At 38.1% G+C, this 20,990-nt stretch overlaps 1 protein-coding gene across 2 annotated transcripts in view; it reads left to right on the plus strand.

The window, feature by feature from the left end:
• Positions 1-1,825, plus strand: part of CFAP95 (cilia and flagella associated protein 95) — a 133,166-nt gene extending 131,341 nt beyond the window's left edge. For both annotated transcript variants that reach the window (XM_067039556.1, XM_059072757.2), the window contains one exon: positions 1,597-1,825. In XM_067039556.1, coding sequence (XP_066895657.1) covers positions 1,597-1,788 — 192 coding nt within the window. In that variant the 3' untranslated portion in view covers positions 1,789-1,825. The remainder of the gene's footprint in view (positions 1-1,596) is intronic.
• Positions 1,826-20,990: the final 19,165 nt, after the last annotated feature.

A 20,990-nucleotide genomic window follows, 5' to 3' on the forward strand; every position in this document is an offset into this window, starting at 1 on the left:
AGGTTCATCTATGCTATACAACTATCAGTATTTTATTCCTTTTATTGCCAAATAATATTTCATTGTGTGAATAGACCGCATTTTGTTTATACATCCATCAGTTAATGACATGTGAGTTGTTGAGATCCAGTTCTAATCATAGTTCTGGAATCCGGTCCTTTTCACCTTCAGTCTTTAGTACCTTCTGCGGCTGGAATACTTTTCCTAAAACATCACATTTATTCTTGTCACTCATCACATCAAAATATATTGTCCACTCTGTCTGAGAGATGCTAAAGGAAGGCGCTGACCTTGCATGTGAAGCTGTCCTCAGTTCCACTGCAACTGGGGTAGAAATCAGCAGATCCTGCTGCCTACTTAGAGGGCAGTTTGGCAAGCGATGCTCTAATCTCACTTAAAGGGCCTCTAGCTGACCACAAACAAACCCCAAAGAAATAGACCCCCAACAACGCAAAGCAAAAGCCCAAAACTATATAGAAAGTAACATGGATATTATGCAGCTTTTGGATTTTATTGTTTATATATTTTATCTCTTAAATATTAAGAATTTCATGAGGGTACTGGTGGGATAATGTGTCTTACAGGTAGATAGCTTGAAGCCCTGGCTGAATCAGTAGCATTCTTTAGATTCTCTCCTGAGATTTTAAGCAAATGGTCTTATATGTGAAGTGGGAGTAATAATTCTTACTTCAGAGCCTGTTGTGGATTAAAAGTTATAAATACTCAACTACTGTGTTCAACCCATAATAGGCACTCAGTAAATAAAGACACTATAATGATTATTACATGGTTAGAATTTTCATTTATTTTCAATAAAGCAAATCTAAGGTTAGAACTATTTTGGTGTTCTTTCATTGTTTTATAGTTTTGGTGATTTAATTTCAATATTGTCCTAGTGCTTTAAAATTAGTACCAATTTGAAGCAGAAATTAGATAATCAGTGCAAGGGCTTTATGTTTCTTGTCTACCATTATCCTTGATGTAATCTGAGAGAATCAATATTTCCTTTGGGAAATGGTCAATGATGGTGTCTTGTTTTATTACTATAGAAGCTTTTATGAATTGCTCTAAGGATAAATACCTTAAATATTATACTGGGTTACACTGATATAAATTTCTCACAGGAATGAATCTTCCAGCTTGGCATTTACTGGCAAGTATGACTTGATAGCAGTTATTAAAAATATAACCCAAGATATTATTCTTTGGAATGATTATAACATATTAGTAAAAAAGATATTGAATGGTAGTTAAATTGTAATTGTTTTTGTCTTTTTGCAGATGGTCATACAATTTAAATGGTTCTTTATGCTGTATATTTATGGTTTAGAAAAATTCACATATATGATAATTTATAATTTTAATTTTATAAATAAAACAGCCATGAACTAGATTCTTCTTTCAGAATTAGAAGTACTTATAAATGCAATAGCCAAATATAAGAGGTGTTAGTAATTTGAGAGATTAAATTAATCTATTGTTTGAAAATTAACCTTTGATCATAATACAACTAACACATTAAAGATCAACTTTTGGAAATCACTCCTTTTTACATATTTCAGTCATTTAATATTATCCTTCTCCCTCCCCGCATAGGGTGATCCTTGTCAAGATGATGTTTATTCAGTTGTCCACAGAAAATGCCGTTCTCAGTTCACAGATCTAAACGGTTCCAAAAGATTTGGCATCAACACCTGGCATGACGAGAGTGGGACTTATGCCAATTCATATGTAAAACGAAAACTCTACCCATTAACCAGTGACCCTGTTTTTCCCTTTTTAAAATAATGTATGGAATCAGATTCTATAACTAATGAAAGGTAATGGATGTAGCAGTTGATGATTTTCTATCCTAATAAATGCAGTGGAAATATTACGATAATAGATTCCTCTGTAACACAAAATCTTATATTCTAGACCAGTGTGTATATCTTTCTTTTTATAAGCTACTCTGGTATTTTCCAAAGTTTAGTATGTTTTTCACTGAAGGTATATAACCCAATTCTAGATGGTACTTGGAGGAATTTTATTTTATGTTACTTTATTTTGTTTTATTTTATTGACTGGATTTATTTTAAATTTTATTAGAAAAAAATGCATAAAGCTAACACAATCAAGCTCATGATTGCTTAGGGTGTGTCTGATTTTAAAAAAAGAGATAACTTAAATTCCACTTTTGAGTGAATAAAAATTTAGGTGGTACTCAAATTCTACATGAAACTCAAATGGCTGAAGTTTGAGCAACACGGGCCCTTTAATAATGTTGAGTGTGTGTGTGTGTGTGTGTGTGTGTGTGTGTGTGTGTGTGTGTGTGTATTGGAGAGGAGTGTGTCTGTTTATACACTTTAACATATCTATGGTGGCTAGCTGCTCTGTGGATTATCATTCAGCATGGTGTTTTTCCTTATACAATATAATACTTTTTATTGTATGAAGTAGCAGAGATGCAGACAGAATCTTAGTGAAACTTTAGGGGTTTAATGGAAAATCCAATCATCTACTGTTAGATTTAGAATAAATCTTAGCAGTTGTTTTGACTCGCACTCCCGTTTTCCAGATGAGCAGAGACTCACAGAGGTCCAAGTAGCTTGCCCAGGGTTACATAAATAGATTCTAGTTGATCTTCGAGGTACATTTGAACTTTTCTTTTTTCTGAGGATGGGTTTATTTATTTGGTTGGCCTAGGTTAAATTTACTCTCATTGTTTTACTTTAAAAAAGAAATTCATGAAATAGTATTTCATGATAAATGCTAATCTGATTAGCAAAATATGGGGAAAACTATAAGTGTTGTGAGTAGAGAAATGATAATAAGTAAAGAAAATATGGATATGCCAAGGAAGCATTCACCAGCAGAGCTTTACTATAATTTATAGCTGCTTTAAAGTGTGTCTGTACATATACACAAATATACATGTATAAATATTTATACTATATATAAATACATAATGTTAATTCTTTTTTAAAAAATTAATTAATTTTTTAAACATCTTTATTGGAGTATAATTGCTTCACAATAGTGCATTAGTTTGTTAATTCTTTATATATTACCTATTCTAGGGGATACCTACCTAGGATTACCTTTCTTTCCACAGACTACAAATTCAAGTTTAATCACTCCGAACATTCCTTAACATATCTAGGGTGGACAGATGTTCGAAGTATGCAAATCTGTATGTCAAGCTACTCATCATTTGATTTTTTTTTTCCTTTTGGAAGGAGAAAAAGTCTTAATGGCCATATCATTACCTTTGAACAATGCCTTTTACTTAGAAAAAAATTCACCTCCTTTAGCAGGAATTCTATATTGTCACAATGATTAACATTACATTTTACATAAATGACATGGGTCTGCCGTGAGGGATCAATTTAGAAATCAGTTTTTGTTTGGTTAGAAGGAGAATGAAATTAGAGGGGTTTTATTTAAACTAGTAAAATAAAATGATGCATTGAAAAAAATAGAGATTACCTAGATCTTTCAGGTATAACTATTTTGTGTTGATTTGGATTTCTTTAGATAACGTCTTTTTTTTCTTTCTTTCTTTTTTTTTTTTTTTTTTTTTCTGCGGTACGCGGGCCTCTCACTGTTGTGGCTTCTCCCGTTGCGGAGCACAGGCTCAGCGGCCACGGCTCACAGGCCTAGCCGCTCTGCGGCATGTGGGATCTTCCCGGACCGGGGCACAGAACCCGTGTCCCCAGCATCGGCAGGCGGATTCTCAACCACTGCACCACCAGGGAAATCCCTCTTTAGATAACTTCTTTAATGGTTCACCTCACTAGTATCAAAGACCATCTCAAACAAAAGTGGAACTCAGATATGATCACTGGAGAATGTCTTCCTTAGGAAATGACCACACTGACTTCTGATGGTTGCACATGTATATTTCATAGGATTCCACCTGAGACACCAAAATAACACTGCATCTTGTGTGTTTATATAGTTAGCATTCATATTTGGTCAGTATTTTTCTTTTGGCCGTTATGTGTTATTATGTCAGAACTGTTGGTGTGAGCTCACTATGGCAGAATGCAGACTGCTGCTGGGAGAATGGGTAATTGGTTGGGCAAATCCCAAGTAGATGTATGGCAGTGGTGGTCCTTGATTAAATTTGGCCTACAGATAAGTTTTATTTAGTCTTCAGAGTGGTTTTTTTCATTAATCTTAAAAAATTGAGCCAAATTTTATAGACTAGGACATTTTACTTTAAAATTTGAATTTTTATGTCCTTGGCACATTTGCAGATCTGGCAGCACTGGTCTGATTTTGATACAGCAACAATCAGCAGGGATATGATAGGAGACCCTCTTTGGATGGGGGTGAGTTCATCATTTTTCTGTAATTCTCACCTGGTATATTTATTTATGGAGGCATTGTGACCCTTTACCTAAGGAGAGGTCAGACAAATATGAAATAACAAGTTGTAGAGGGAAGGGGGTGGTAGAAAAATGGCAAAATTGGCAGCTTCTTGGTGACTGAGATTAGGATGATAAAGGCAGAAGCCACATCCTAATAGTAGAGACAGCAAATTTGGTTAAGTTCAAGTAGGCATCAAGATCCCAGAGTATATGACGCAGAAAATAGAGATGGATAGTGGGCCAAGCGCTTCACCTAGAAATATAGAGTAATCTCAGATCCACTGGTTTATACTAGGAGTCCATTTGTGCTGAGGCAGGAAGTGAGGGTACCAGACCCAACCTCTAGAATATGGAGCTGGCAGATGAAGACAAGAAGCAGGGCCCAGCCAGCTCACTGGTTTATTTAGTAAGAGGAAAATCACCCCCTGGATTCCAGTGCTCCTTTTTCTAGAGGTACAGAGAAACTCCATATTCACTAAGACTCTAGGCAGAAATAGTGAAGTCCTTCCTATGGGACACAGAATAGAGGTGGCAGGCTGGTAGAGACAGAAGTGCCTGGTACTGCCACCATCAAGAATAGAGCAGCAGATTCTTTCTCAAAGCTATGTTGACCAAAAGCTAACTTTATTTTAGAGTCAGCAGCAGTGCAGTTTGCCAGTAGCTGAAAGCCCACTCCAAATAGCTATGGTAGGGCAAGCATGAGGCAAATATTGTAAATCAAAGTGGAAAACCCAAACAAAATCTCACAGTAAATCAGTGTCCCAAATATTAAGATCATAAGCTTTATAAAAAAATTTAACAGCTTTATTGAGATATGATTCACAAACCATAACGTTCACCCTTTTAAAGTATGTAATTCAATGATTTTTGGTAGATTCACAGAGGTGTGCTACCATCACCATAATCAATTTAGAACATTCTCACCACCCCCAAAATGAACTCCATATACATTAACTGTCATTCCCCATTCCCTCCCAATCTCTCAGTTCTAAGCAACCACTAATCTACTTTCTGTCTCTATAGATTTGCCTATTCTGGATATTTTATATAGGTGGAATCATATGATGCGTGGTTTTTTGTGACTAGTTTCTTTCACTTAACATAATGTTTTCAAGGTTTTGTGTTGAATGAAGTATCAGTGCTTCATTCTTTTTTGGCTGAATAATATTCCATTTTACAGCTATACCACAATTTATCCATTCATCATTTGATGGACATTGGGTTACTTCTGCCTTTTTGCTATTTTAAATAATGCTGCTATGAATATTTATGTATGAGTTTTTGTGTGGACATATGTTTTCATTTCTCTTGGGCATATATGTAGAAATGCAACTGCTGGGTCATATGGTAACTCTGTTTAACCTTTTGATGAACTGCCAAACTATTTTCTAGAGTATTTTACATTCCCACCAGCAATGCATGAGGGTTCCAATTTCTTAATATACTTGCCAACATCTGTTATTTTCCATTGTTTTGATTATAACCATCCTAGTGGGTGTGAAGTGGTGTCTAGTTGTGGTTTTGATTTGTATTTTCCTGGTGGCTAGTGATGCTGAGCATCTTTCTATGTGCTTGTTGGCCATTTGTGTATTTTCCTTGGAGAAATCTTTATTCAGATCCATTTTCCATTTTTAAATTGGGTTATTTAGCTTTTATGATCATAACCTTTTGTAACATAATTTTCAAAAAAATTGGAACACCTAATCTGTAAAAAAAGATTTTCCTTTGGGCTTGAGAAGTAGCTTAGAAGCTTTCATTTAGGATCAAATACTGGAATTTCTGTTCCAATGCCACAGAATATTTGAAAATGAATAGAACCTGGAAGATCTTGTAGGCAGTCACTGTCAAGTGAAAATTTATAATGCATGTATGTGGTTTAATCAATATTTTTGATAATGGTAGTGATAATGATGATACAGTAAGTCAATAAAGTAATATTGAAATTATTCATAGAGTTCTGGGGAAATGTGTTCTTTAATTTTTCATCACATAGTTCTACTTTTCATTTGTCAGGGTAATAACTAGGGCTTGTTCTCCAGGAATCAAATTCATCTCGTTCTCTAACACTCTTCCCTAGTACTAGAATTTCCCCATTAAGGGTGGATCTCAACCTGCTGTGCTTATAAACTCCTTTGATGATCTAATGAAATCCAGACGTTTTGTCCTGAAAAAGTTACAAATATTCCTGTTAAGAGAAGAACATTGGGAAACATTCTAACATCACTAAGTAATGAAGTTTTCCTTTCCTTTGGAAGTAGATTAACTAAATTGTGAATATTTAACAAGTTCATATTAGGTTTGTGTGTCCACTTCCAGAAGACAAAGTATACATGCGTATATGTATATAGGTACACACACACACACATATAATGTATTTATATTTGGCAGTCATGAAAGAGAATGCATAATTTTATCAATTAGCTTTTGCTAACCACCTGACAACATACTGACTTAACAAATGTTATTTCTTATTGTTCTGTGGTCTACTGGGTGGTTTCTGTGTTCTGGGGCTGGACAGTTCTAGGATGGCCTCTCCTGGTTGGCACTTGGTTCAAAGGCACCTGGGATGTCAGGGACGCCCTGGCCATGAGTTGTTCATCATGTGGCATAACAGACTGGGTTTGTTCATTTGGTAGTAGTGGCAGGGATCCCAAGAGCAGCAAATGGGGATGCTTCAGTGAACAAGGACTTGTCAGACATCTGCCTGTGTCATGTTTACTAAAGCCTGTCTAGAGCAAGTCAAGAGGTCAGCCTGGAGTCTGTATGGGTGGGCTCTACCAAAGAGTGTGGGTAGAAGGAGGGGATAATTTGTGTCCATTTTTATAGTCTACCACAGTCTTTACTGTTGCATGCTTCTTATGAAAAGTCCTTTGTACAGAAATTATGCCTCCTCCTGTTCAGTACTTCTACTAGAGAATAGAGAGGAAGTTTTCCCCATTTGTTGTAAACTGATAACATAATTTGGTGCTTTTTTGTCACTTGAGGCCCTTTGCTCCTGTAGTTGTTGGTCTTCATGGAGCCTAGTTATGGGCTAGGATCACCCCTCTGGATCCATTCCTAAGACAAAGTGAACACCTCCACTCAGGGGTCCTGGATAGCTGAAAATTGTGAAGCGTTCCTCCTTTGTCAGAGATCTGGAAATAGTGCAAATAGAGAATAAAGGAATAAGGAAAAAATAATATGTTGACTTCTCTCTATCTCTTGGTATCCTAGAACTGTCTCGTTGCAGTTAAAGGATCAAAGCAGTTTCTAGCTCAGGGAGGCAGCCAGCCCTTAAATTTGGCACACTGTAGGACAGTATCATCCATCCAATGCTACATACCATTTCGGGAGGTTTGCTGATATCCTGAAGCCAAGTCATCCAGGCTTAGAAGTTGGAAGAGGCAACAGTTACATAGGTGAGGAGACTAAACTGAGTTTCTTTAAAGTGGTTAGGGGCTAGAGTACAGAATGTACAGATTTAGAGTCAGTTACCAGAGCTGAGAACAAACATGTGCCAGCACTTTTAGTATACTTACAACATTTCATCATCACAACAACTTCAATGGATATTGGGTGCATATATGTGCATGTGCGCATATGTACGTGTGTGTGTGTGTGTGTGTGTGTGTGTGTGTGTGTGTGTGTGTGTGATTATCATTAGTACTTCACTTTGGCACTTAAGCCTCCAATTGGTGAAGGGAGTTGTTGGAATGCAAACCAAGATCACCTGAAAATGAGCTCAGAACTCCATATCCTTACTGTTGAGGCAAGTATGATTCAATTCTTGGAGATACTGTTCATTTAGCCTGTGACTTTCCAGTGTCCTGTGTTGTGGCCAGTTTGTCAAATGGCCACACAATCCATGGCCCACCTGATCCTCCTAATAGAAAGCTAGCTCTTTACTTCTTTAGCCCGACCACCTTCTGCCTGATGTTATGTGTCTGTGAAATCCTTGTTTTTCCATGTAATATATCAGCCATTGTTTTTATGAACCAGAAGATAAAGGATGCTATGGACTTAGAGGCTCAAAACATAGATTTGTGACCATTTCTGACTGTTTGAGAAACATTCCCCCCTCTAAAATATTCCCTAATTCTCCTTTAAGTCTGGGATTGGTTGCTCCCCAGTCATTTGTGCTTTTTGTGTGTCTCTCTATTATGGCACTCACCTGCTTTTCTTACTACCATTTAACAGCTTTTGGAGAGCAGGCATCATGTCTACTCATTGGGGTTCACTTGTGTCTAAAACACAGTGGGCATTCAGAAATGCTGAGGGAATTGGCATAAAGACATCTGTCATAATCATATGCTGGTATAGTGAGTGCATGGGTAATTGATAATAATTGCAATCCATATGATCAGAATGGTTTTAGCTAAAAAGACTCAGATAATTAACAGGTTTATATTACCAAGAGCTTCAGTGGTAATCTTGGGAAATGGAGGAGTGGCAAAATTGGCCTAAGAAAATTTTATGTCCTGTATGGCAAGACAGTTTGCCTGAGCATCCATTAATCTGACTGAAATCCTCCTTAAAGTAAAAAAAATATATATTTGCTCACAAACCAGAGCACCAATTTGAACAAATAATGCTCATGTCCCAAAGATGGTGAAAGTTGAATGATGTAGCACAGTAGGTGTGATGAAGGCAGCTAGTGAGACTGAGAGCTGAAAAGCTGGCGTGGAAGAGGAGCTGAGAGGAAAGCTGTTTTGAAGAAATGCTGCACCAAAAGTAAATCAGTTTGCACACTACCTTTCCCAGGTCCACAGTCATTGTACAGACTTGGTTATCTAAAGTGTAACAGACCATGGCAGCTATAAACTTGGAGAATGATGGTAATGGATTGGATGTTTGAGGATAAATATTTAGTGTGATAGTTTGCCTTTTTGTGTTTGTCTCAGCCCTCCTCACTCAAATTTCTTATTGTAGAAAATGAAATTGTTTCATAAGTACTCTGAAGGTCACTTGTGATGGCTCATTTTATCTCTACTCATGCCTCTGTTTGTGTTATGTGCTTGAGGAATATTTAATGAGTGAGTCACAGAATTTTGTCATTTTTTTTTGTTGTCTGAACACAAACTACCTTACTCTTATGTCAGCTTCCTATCATATACTAGGAGTGGATGGCAGCAGTCCCAGTGAAGTAAAACAAGTAAACAAACCAAAAGGCTGAAATAAGTAACCAAAATATCAAAATGAGTGACATTCAAATTTGACTTCTCCATGGTATACCTATTTACAGCACCATAGATGACCAAGAATTAACCATGGAAGTAGGTACTCTACAGAGCTGCAATTAAAAGAAAAAGAAAAACAACATTGATGTTGGGCACCAATTCCCATCTTCCAGATAAAAATATTATTTTAAAATTTATATTCTCTTTATGAAAGCTCAATATATATTAACAGTATCTGGGTCTTAAAAATATAGAGGTTGACCAAATAGTAAAATTTGTAACAAGAGAAGGCAGGCAGTCTGCAACCTTGGTATACAGCAATGTAAGGAAGAGATGTACTTGAAGAAAAAAATTATAATAATTCAACTCTGAGGAGTCTTGAGAAAAAGTAGTTTATTCTATTCTCCTGAGTTTGTTAATTCTAATGAGCAATCTGGTTAAAAGTTAAATATGGGGCTTCCCTGGTGGCGCAGTGGTTGAGAATCTGCCTGCCAATGCAGGCGACGCGGGTTCATGCCCCGATCCAGGAGGATCCCACATGCCGCGGAGCAACCAAGCCCCTGAGCCACAATTACGGAGCCTGCGTGTCTGGAGCCTGTGCTCTGCAACAAGAGAGGCCGCTATAGTGAGAGGCCCGCACCGCGATGAAGAGTGGCCCCCGCTTGCCACAACTAGAGAAAAGCCCTCACATAGAAACGAAGACCCAGCAAAGCCAAAAATAAATAAATATATATATTTTAAAGTTAAATATGAAATCTTAAAAGTATTGCCTATCCACAAATTTCATTTTCTAGATCTTTATCCTTGAAGAATGTTTCCTAGAGATCATCCAGTGCACCAACTAGAGAAACATAGGTGACTTCCTTTGGAGGAGAAGCATTAAAGCAGTCCCACAAATTGGAAGGAAAAGGGCCCTGGCCTCTCCAATCGGGCTTTTGAGAGGTTGTCCCTTCTGCACCTTGTTACCTCAGTTATGCACCCCACCCCTTAATCCTGCTACTCTTTCAAACCACTGTGTCGGGCTTCCCTGGTGGCGCAGTGGTTGAGAGTCTGCATGCCGATGCAGGGGACACGGGTTCGTGCCTCCGTCCGCCGCGAGCAGCTAGGCCCGTGAGCCATGGCTGCTGAGCCTGCGCGTCCGGAGCCTGTGCTCCGCAACGGGAGAGGCCACGACAGTGAGAGGCCCGCGTACCACACACACACACACACACACACACACACACACACTCACACACACACACACAACACACACACACACACACACACAACCACACACACTGTGTCATTCTCAAAAAATGGACAATGCTTAGTTGTCTGCACCTTCTGCCCACCCACTCCTTCCTGTTTGGCTTCTGGGTTCATCTGTGCTGCATATCAACTATTGCCCTTCGGATCCACTCCCCACACTTCTTCCTATTCTGGACCCTGAGAGGCTGTACTTTAGAGATGCTTCAGTAGACTCCATTGCCCTCTGGCTTAGGGTTGACCGGTTTAGCAAATGAAAACACAGGTCACCTGGTTAAATTAGAATTTCCAGTAAATTGATAATTTTTTAGTGTATGTCCCATGCCATATGAATATAAACACTTAGATTTACCAAAAATTCAAATTTAACTGTGTGTCTTGTATTTTATCTGACAACCCTACTCTGGCTTCCCATTGGTTTAGTCAGTGGGAGTTACTAACAGGTAAGGGAGGAAATGAGAGTGAGGTCATAGTATTTCCCTGCCCTGTTCCCTCTTGGCTGGGTTGATACAGGCTGATTTTATCCCTTGACAGATGGTTACAGCTCCTGTCAGGCAATCATTGTGTTCCAGGAACCTCTCCTTTCCCAAGTGCCTTCTGACCTAGGGAAGGTAAATACTTCTTCAATGTTCACATTCTTTGTTCCTCCTTAATAGTACCTGGGGACTTCGTTAACCCTTGTCATTTCCCTACTTCCTTCTCACACTTCCCATACCTTTTTAAAAATTTTATTTATTTATTTATTTGGCTGTGTCAGTCTTAGTTGCAGCGTGCGGGATCTTTTAGTTGTGGCATGCGGGATCTTGTGCTGCAATATGCAGGATCTTTTGCTGCAGCGTGCAAACTCTTAGTTGCTGCATGTGGGATCTAGTTCCCTGACCAGGTATTGAACCCAGGCCCCCTGCACTGGGAGCATGGAGTCTTAGCCACTGGACCACCAGGGAAGTCCCCCATACCTTTTTAATACTATCTTTATTAAATGCTTCTTAAATAGCCCAGATTGAGCATCTTATCTATTTCCTGCCTGGATCCCTAAACAGATGAGCTCTTACAGATCTGGTCCCAACATTGCCTTTCGGACCCTGGCACCCTCTGTTTCTCACAGCAGTGGCAATGTTGACCCTAGACTCTTTTGTGAACTGTGGATGCACTGCCCCTCCCTTCTTCAACTCCTCCTTGGCTGGATGTCTTCCTTTTCCTACCTCTAATATCCAGGTATTTCCCTAGGTTGACTTTTACCCTGTTTTCTGCATACAATATCTTGGATTCAACTATTAACTTTATGTAGAACTGATTTTATTCTTTTATTTATCATGATGCCAATGACAGAAAATATTCACGTATATGACATAATGCCTTGAATTTGCCCAAAGTGCGATACAGTCCGAAGAAATTGGTTTGGAACTAAAAAAATAGTTGTGATGGTTAATTTTATGTGTCAACTTGGCTGAGCCATGGTGCCCAGATGTTTCATCAAACATTATTCTGGATGTGTTCTGTGAGAGTGTTTTTGTATGAGATTTACAATTAAATTGGTGGACTTTGAGTAAAGCAGATTGCCCTTTATAATGTGGTGAGCCTCATCCAGTCATTTGATGGATAGAACAAAAATGCTGACCTCCCCTAAGGAAGAAGGAATACTGCAGTAGACTTCAATAGCAACATTAGCTCTTCCTGGGTCTCCAGCCTGACAGCCCACCATGCAGATTTTGGATTTGCCAGCCTCCATGATCACATGAGACAATTCCTTAAAATCTATCTCCTATCTATCTATCTATCTATCTATCTATCTATCTATCTATCTATCTATCTATCTATCTGTCTATCTATCTGTCTACACACACACACACACACACACACACACACACACACCCTATTGGTATTGTTTCTCTGGATAACCCTGACTAATGTAATAGTGCATAGAATGCTTTCTGGTGGGGGAAGAGGGTGGGCATGACAGTCACTAAAGCAGTTTACAAAGGTATGATATGGATTAGATTGACTGCAGATTATAAAATGTTTAGGTCGGGCTGGGTTTAACTGTGCTGCTTTCTCTCCCACCTGGGAAAGCTTTTCAGAATGCAGGTCAGTGAGAGTAAATTTATTATTGGCATACGTAGTTCATATACTTTTGCCTGCAAGAAACAAAATTCTTAGACTGGCATAAACAATAAGCACATTTATGATCTCATGGAACAAGAAGTTCAAAGGTAGGACAGGCCCTTGGTCTTCTGTGTCTAGGCTCTTGAGTTCTCTTGCCTCTGCCCTCCTCAGACTGGCTACATAACGGGTGAAGCTGTTCCAGACCTCATGTTCAGGCATGAAAATGTTCAGAGGAAAGAGAATGATTGTCTCTTCTTTGATGCATTTCTCAGAAGCTAGGAGAACTTTCCTGAAATTCTCCTTCATGTAATCTCAGTGACCAGAATTGGGTCATATGCAAATTCCTAAAACCATCCCTGGCAAGGGGGATACCATGATTGGCTTAGACAAACCAGAATCTCCTCCTGAGCTGCAAATGGGGTTGGCTTCCACTGGATCCTGTTACATGGTTACCTGAAGCAAAGCAGTGTGTCAAGAAGAAAGAAGGAGGAAGCAGATGTTGGGCAGGTAGCCAACAAAGTCCATCAAGTAAGTCACCTGGATCTTGGCTGTCCCTTTTTTTCATGCAACTGGGTGTTGTCTTGGTACTCTGCTAAACAAAAGATTGCTTTCTTTAAAAAAAGAATCAAACCACACTCATTATATGGTTTTTTGAAAACTTACTTCAGTTACCGGGACATGAGGATGTTAAATCATATAGCACGTGACAGTTTAATAGAAAACCCCCATTAAGTGTCTCTACTCTCATGTCTCTTCCTCCTCCCCCTTCTCTTGCATCCCTCCATTCATCAAATCCTCATATAGTTTCTCTCCCCTTTTCTATTTCAGGAATTGAACTCACACCCTTTTCCTTGTCTCATGCAGGGAACCTCTGCTTACTACTATTGATTTGTGGCCCTGGAAGCCCAGATGCAACTCTCAGATTTATCAAAGTACCCATTTACTCAGCAGTTGCTGAGAAAAGAAATTTTCTTCGTATCATTATGTAGAGAAAAGTCTATAATACTCTATTTTCTTTGAAAGAAGTGTAAAGTTTTTGCAAACTTGGTATTTTAAGCAATATTAGTAATTGTTTACTTGTGACCTATCTCACAAGCAATTGCAATGGATCAGAGTGCTGAGACTGTGTAGTAGAGGACTTCTAATCAATAATAACCGATAACCTGACCTCTCTCTTGAGCTTGAGTGTCATATATGTTGCTCATCTCCACCAGATGGGAAAGGAACCTCATTATGTTCAAGATGAAATAATCTTCCATTGCAAACTTATCTCTCCTATTTCCTATTGCTATTAACAGCATCACTGTCCTCCCAGCAGTCATTTTAATTTCTTTCTCCATTGCTCTTTCTATTAATCTAGCACTTTCCAAAATTTGGTCTGGGGATTTAATAGGTGTTCCTTGAAGAAAGTGTTCTGTTGGCCAGATGCTGTTGGGGAATACTATATATCATATCCCTGTCTTGGAGCATTACAATGCACACTCAAACATTAAAGACCCTGAGAAATTCTGTAGAACAGAAGGCAGTTAACCCCTATTTAATCTAACATTTCCTGGATTTATTTCATCACAAAATCATTTTTGCTGGGAATATGTTTTCATATATTTTGGGATATTAGTATTTCATGGATAATAGGGGAAACATCACTCTAAGCATTTTCTAAATAAGGATGGGGAACAAAATTAATATTTATTGAGTGTCTAGTAAGAACCATATTCATAGGTGAAGTAGATTTTTTTTAAAAATCCAATACTGGGGCCTGCCAGCCACAAGTGCCATGCTGCAGGCCTTCTGTGGGTGGCCTGCCTTTGAGACAGAGGCCTGCCTCAGTGTGCCACAGATGTGTGTGGGCTGAGCCTCCTTCACAGGGCTCACAGGTTTCTGGGACTCAGCCTGGGCTTTAAATGTGCCGGCAAAGCCTCGGGCTGCTTAAGACAGCCCTGGTTCTACCTGCTGTATTCTCTGTCCCTCCTTCCTGCCCTGTGTCAGCTATCTTGGAGCCCTGTCTAATTTAGGGCGGGGGTGGGGGGGAATTCTGTAGAGAAGGTGGAAAGTCATTTTTCTATAATTTGTGAAGTTGTGAAAAAGCCATTATCATGGCCTTTACACTGAATATTGGAACATTTAAGAAATAATAAAGGTATTTTCCTAATTTCAAAAACAAAAAGAATTTCCAAAACCACTAATAAGGAAAAAAAGCCCAAGTAACTTCTTTTAGTAAACAGACTTAGACAGAAACCCAACTTCATGATGACAAAGTATAGATTTACCTTAAATGTTATGGTAATTGACATGTACATGTTCTACTCTTTCTCCCTTATATTTCTAAATGAAGGGTAATGGCTAACTCTGCTTTACCTTCTGAAAACTGCTTGTGTCACATTTCACTCTGAGATTTTCATTAAAAGCCACTAAAATTTGTGGCCTAGGGTTTCAATTATCATTTTATTATAGGCAGAATCAAGTATTCATAGGTCATAAATATTTTATTCTATATTGTACTACCAGACCAAGGACTTAACAAGAGTCTTTTTTTTAACCTTAAAACTTTTAAAAAAAATATTTTGGTTGGCATTTTAAAATTATTTATTTATTTATTTATTTATTTATTTTTAGGCTGCATTGGGTCTTCGTTGCTGTGCACGGGCTTTCTCTAGTTGCGGCGAGTGGGGGCTACTCTTCGTTGCGGTGCACGGGCTTCTCATTGCAGTGGCTTCTCTTGTTGTGGTGCACAGGCTCTAGAGCACAGGCTCAGTAGTTGTGGTGCATGGGCTTAGTTGCTTTGCGGCATGCAGGATCTTCCAGGACGTCAGATTGAACCTGTGTCCCCTGCATTGGCAGGCGGATTCTTAACCACTGCACCACCAGGGAAGTCCTACCTTAAAACTTAATGTGTTGAATTCATATAGATGCCTAATAAATGTCCATTTATTTATTGAACATGAGAATGTAGGATTCTATAGGTTCTTAGCCTAACCTTAAGAAATATCAGAAAAAAATTGCATTTAATTAAACTTAAGTCTATACAAATGGATAGAGTTGCCAGGTAAGAAAACAGACTGAAAGGGATAATCTGAAGCAAATCTGGAAATATTTGGGAGAGGAGAAATTCAAGTTGTAATTGGAAAGTGAGGAGAGAAAAAAATGGATTAAAAGTAGCATATTTTTCAATACTGTACACTTTTGATGATTTAATTCACATTTTTATTAAAAAAATTATACAAACTCTGAGTAGACATTTCAGATAGTATATTGATAAGATAATTGATATAACACTGGCAATTAAAGAGTTGATTGTTTTTTTAATGAGACTCAAGAATTGGCCACAGGAAAGCCCTCAGTCAATGCGTAAAAAACAAATTGCATGGTGTAAATAATGGCTTTTTAAAAACTGAAATACATCAAACAAATATTTCTAAAAGGCTCAAGCAAATATAGGAATCTGAAAACACTTTTCTGTTCAAGCCAGCTGAAGAAAAGAACATAGGGAAATCATAAAGCAAAGAGCATTTCTTTTCAGAATGCCTCTTTCTCATAAGTAGTTTAAAGTCCAGTGAAGTATGCAAAAAGCTCTTTCATAAAGCAGGAAAATAGGGAAAAAAACTGTTGGCATTTCTGATTTTATTGAATAACTGCAAAACAGTAGCTATGAAAGATAAGAAAAAGCTCAAGGAAATGGGTAATTGAGAGGCACGATAAGACGGTTTAAAAAAAAGTAGATGAAGTAAGTGTGGAGGCAAATTTAATGCCTCTCACTTCAGAGAAATCAGGCAGAGAAATGTATATCAAGAGATTGCCAGACAGATGGCATGCTAAAGAACCTTCGATTTCTCTGAAGATGAGCTTGCCTCAGTTGAAGTCCTGGAGTAGGGGAAGGAGTTTTTCTGATAAGTGGATCATCTCACCTTTCAATTGCTGCTGATGTGGAGTGAAGGTGATGATTATTCATGGGAAAATATCAGTGATGAAATTTTAAAATATTTCTAGACTTTTAGAACTAAACAGTAGAAAATATTTCTAGAATTTTAATTCTAAACAGAAGAACTAAACAGTAGAACAGTAGGGCATGTGAGCATAATGTCCAATTTATTCAGTGTATGTGGCACATAGTGACTTTCTTCCAAACTGTACCATATGTAAGTGCGGAAATAAGAGTAACTTTGTAGTGGAGACTCCTGATAAACATTACCTCAGCCAGGTGATCAAGGTCAATATCAGCAGTGATAAGTAATGTTGACAGTATATACCCTTGATACTATATGAAGAAAGTGGCACTTGACCTCTGTGGTCTTCCTGTAAAATCCCCTAACTCCAGTTGAATCATGGGAAAAAATCAGATAAATCCCAATTAAGTGACACTGTATGAAATATCTGACCAGTATTCATCAAAATTGTCAAAAACAATTTTGTCAAAGTCGTCAAAAACAAGGAAAGTCTGAGAAACTGTAATAGCCAAGAGGAGCCTAAGGACACATGATTACTAAATGTAATGTGACATCATGCATGGGATCATACAACAGAAGAAGAACATTACATAAAAACTAAGGAGAGCTGAATGAAGTAGGGACTTAATCATAATGCACCAACATTAGTTATTTAATTGTGACAAATGTACCATTCTAATGCTAATAATAGGGAAAACTGAGTGAGAGGTATGTGAGAACTCTGTACTATCTTCACAACTTTTCTGTAAATCTAAAACTATTCTAAAATGAAAATTTTATTTAAACATTTTTTAAAAAGCATTTATGATGAATGCTGGCACCTGGTGTTGGCTGAGAAATTGTCACAAAGATGTGATATTTAATATTTGATAGCCAAGGCTTGTGATGTTAAACCTGTTTTTTCCATAAACTGATTTGCTTGGATGAAATACCTTATTTTTTAAATGGCTAAAATACTTCTACATGCATTCAGCAAAACTAGTTCCAAAAAAGAAATCTGGTAGGCAAAAAAAAAAAAAAAAAGTGAAAAGTACAGAAAAGCATCCACAGATGCAAAAAAGCACTCTGTAATTTTATTTATAAAAAGTTCAACATATAATTAAGGGAAAATTAATCTAGAATGTTAGAAGTTGAAATGGTGATTATTTGGGGGGATATGACTAGGAGGGACATTAGGGCTGCTTCAGGGAGCATAATGCTCCTTTTCTTGATCTGTATGGTAGTTACCACACTATATTCACTTTGTGAAAATTCACTGGGCTGTAAGCTTTTGTATGCTTATTTTTGTTATGTATATTATACTTCGATTTAAAAGTTTATTGAAGAAAACAGCTGTACTTGAGAAGTTTGCCAAATTGCTTTTCAACATTTAAAAAAATGTGGACTATAAATGGTTTCTGTATAGTAAACACATTTCAAAGCAGAAGACCTAGTAGTGCTGTGTTGTTAGAAATGTATGTTGTCCATACACTTACTCACTCATTCCACAAATATTTATTAAACACCTAGGACTGGCTTGTATCTAAAACCATAGATTATATGGGAAATAAATCTATAAATAGACAGTAATATGGTAATTGCTATAATGGATATGTGTGCAAATGTAATGGAATTCTAGAGATGTTCTTTGGTCTGTTAGGGGAAAGTCAGAGAAGTCTACTCAATAAGGAGGGACACATGAGTTGAAACATGATGAAAGAGCACACATTTGCCTAAAAGGGAGTGAGTATTGTTAACATTGAACAAGGTGAGATGAGGAGAGAATTCTAGACAGAGGTAACAGCTAGAGAAAAGTCATAGAGGCAGGATGAATTTTGGAAAATTCTTTGATTGAGAGAGTGGCAGGAAGTGATGGGAGCTAAGTGTTATTGACTAAATGTTTATGTCCTCCCTGAAATTCGTAAGTTGAAGCTCTGACCTCCAGTGTGGTGGTATTATGAGGTGGGGTGTTTGGGAGGTAATTAGTTTTAGATGACATCATGAGGGTGGGGCCCTTATTTGGGGATTAGTGCCCTTATAAGAAGAGGCCAGAGCTTGCCCCCCACCACCTGCTTCTCTCCCCACCTTGTGAGGACACAGTTAGAAGATGGCTGTCTGCAAGCCAGGAAGAGAGACTTCATCAGACACTGAATTTGCCTGCATCTTAATCTTCGACTTCCAGCCTTCAGAACTGTGAGAAATAAATGTTCATTGTTTAAGCCATCTGGTCTATGGTATTTTGTTATGGTAGTCAAAACTGACTAAGACACTGAGGCAATAGAGGAAGACAGGAGCCAGATCATAAAAAGCCATATATATCATGGAGAAGAAAAGACTTTATCCAGGAGATTATGAGCTTTAAGCAGTGAGTAATATGATAAGAAAGATAACTCAAAGGCAGTGTGGAGGAATGCTTGGAAGGAGCATGACTAGAAGCAGAATGACCAGTGAAGAAGCTACTGTAAGAGTGAAGAGAGAGATGATGTCAGTGTGGACAGAGAGCAGCACACAGAGAAGTTTAAGATTTAGAGTTGGCAGTTCTTAGTGATTAATTAGTTAGGGAGGGTGTCAGGTAGGAGTCCAAGATGACACGAGTGGTACCACTGATGAGGATAGAGAACACCAAAGGAAAAGTGGGAATGTGGAGGAAGATGAGTTCTGTCTGGGACATGTTGAATTTGGGACATCCAGGTGGGAACGTCTAGCAGGTAGTTGGATATAATGGGAATGGGGCCCAGAAGAATGATCTGGAGCTATGAGGGTTTTCTCTGGTGGATACATAGTTAGTAATTAAGACTGGGTTTATTTGTGAAGAGTAAGAAGATCATCATGGATGAGGGTGTGTAGATAAAAGGGTTAAACAGCTGAAAGTGTTAAGAGTGTTGCTGAAGTGCTGTACCGTATGCATGGGTCCAAACTCTTTAAGAAGGAAAGCGTGGTCAAGTGTGGATGTATGGAGTGGTCAAGAGACCGGAGGACCTTGTGAGATGGAATTATGGGATTTGGAAGAGTGAGGGGATGAGAAAATGAAAAGGGTGTGAGCTTGTGATGAGAGAGTACATTACCAGAGGTTAAGATATTCAGGCTGGGCTAGTTCTGAGTATAAATAGAATGTGAGTTCAATGAGAACAGGAGTATTTCAATTCTGTATGCCCAATATGTAGGACAGAGTATGGCACATAATTTGTGCTCAATAAATATTTGTTGAATAGATGAATGGGGCATCACTAAAGTAGACTGAGGGGCAAGTTAATGGATTAGATGAGATCGAAGAAGTCTGTTGAAAATTCTTAGAAAATTTGTATATGACTCTCTGTTTTTCTCTTGCTGCTTTTAGAATCCTCTCTTTAACTTTTGCCATTTTAATTAAGATATGTCTTGCTGTGGGTCTGTTTGGGTTCATCTTGTTTGGGATTCTCTGTGCTTCCTGTACCTGGAAATCCATTTCCTTCTTCAGGTTTGGGAAGTTTTCAACTATAATTTCTTCAAATACATTTTTGATCCCCTTCTCTCTTTCTCCTCCTTCTGGAACCACTGTTATGCATAAGTTGGCACACTTTATATTATCCCCCATAGACCTTGTATGTTGCTTTCATTTTTTAAAAATGTGTCTTTCTGTCTGCTGTTCTGATTGGATGATTTCCCTTATTCTATATTCCATGACACTTATTTGTTCTTCTGTGTCATTTAGTCGGCTATTCATTGCTTCTAGATTGCTTTTTATCTTGGAAGTTGAATTATCTATTTTTTATTGGTTCATCTTTATAGTTTCTAGTTCCTTGTTACAGTGATCTGCATTTCTATTGATGATCTTTCTTAATCCAGTTGGCATTTTTATTACCACCTTTTTGAACTCAGGGTCTGGTAGAGTAGTGAGTTCTGTTTCATTATTTGTTCTTTCAGGGGATTTCTCTTGCTCTTTTAATCGGGAGTAGTTCCTCTGCTTTTTCATTTTACCTAACTTTCTCAGACTCTATGAATTTAGGAGAAACAGTTATCTATTGTGGTCTTGAAGGAGTGCTTTTATGTGGGAGCATCCCTCTGTAGACTGTGTGTGTCCAATGTCTTTGGTGTGAGGGCTCTTTTTGATATGGACACCAGCCACGTCTTTCCTCAGGGTTTGCTGGACATTATCACCTTGACAGAGCGTGTGGTTGGTGTTGAGGGATCTAAAGCCTGTGCAGGGTATGAGGTGGGACTTCTCCTCT

This window comes from Kogia breviceps, chromosome 8 (assembly GCF_026419965.1).
Source record: "Kogia breviceps isolate mKogBre1 chromosome 8, mKogBre1 haplotype 1, whole genome shotgun sequence".
NCBI lineage: Eukaryota > Metazoa > Chordata > Mammalia > Artiodactyla > Physeteridae > Kogia > Kogia breviceps.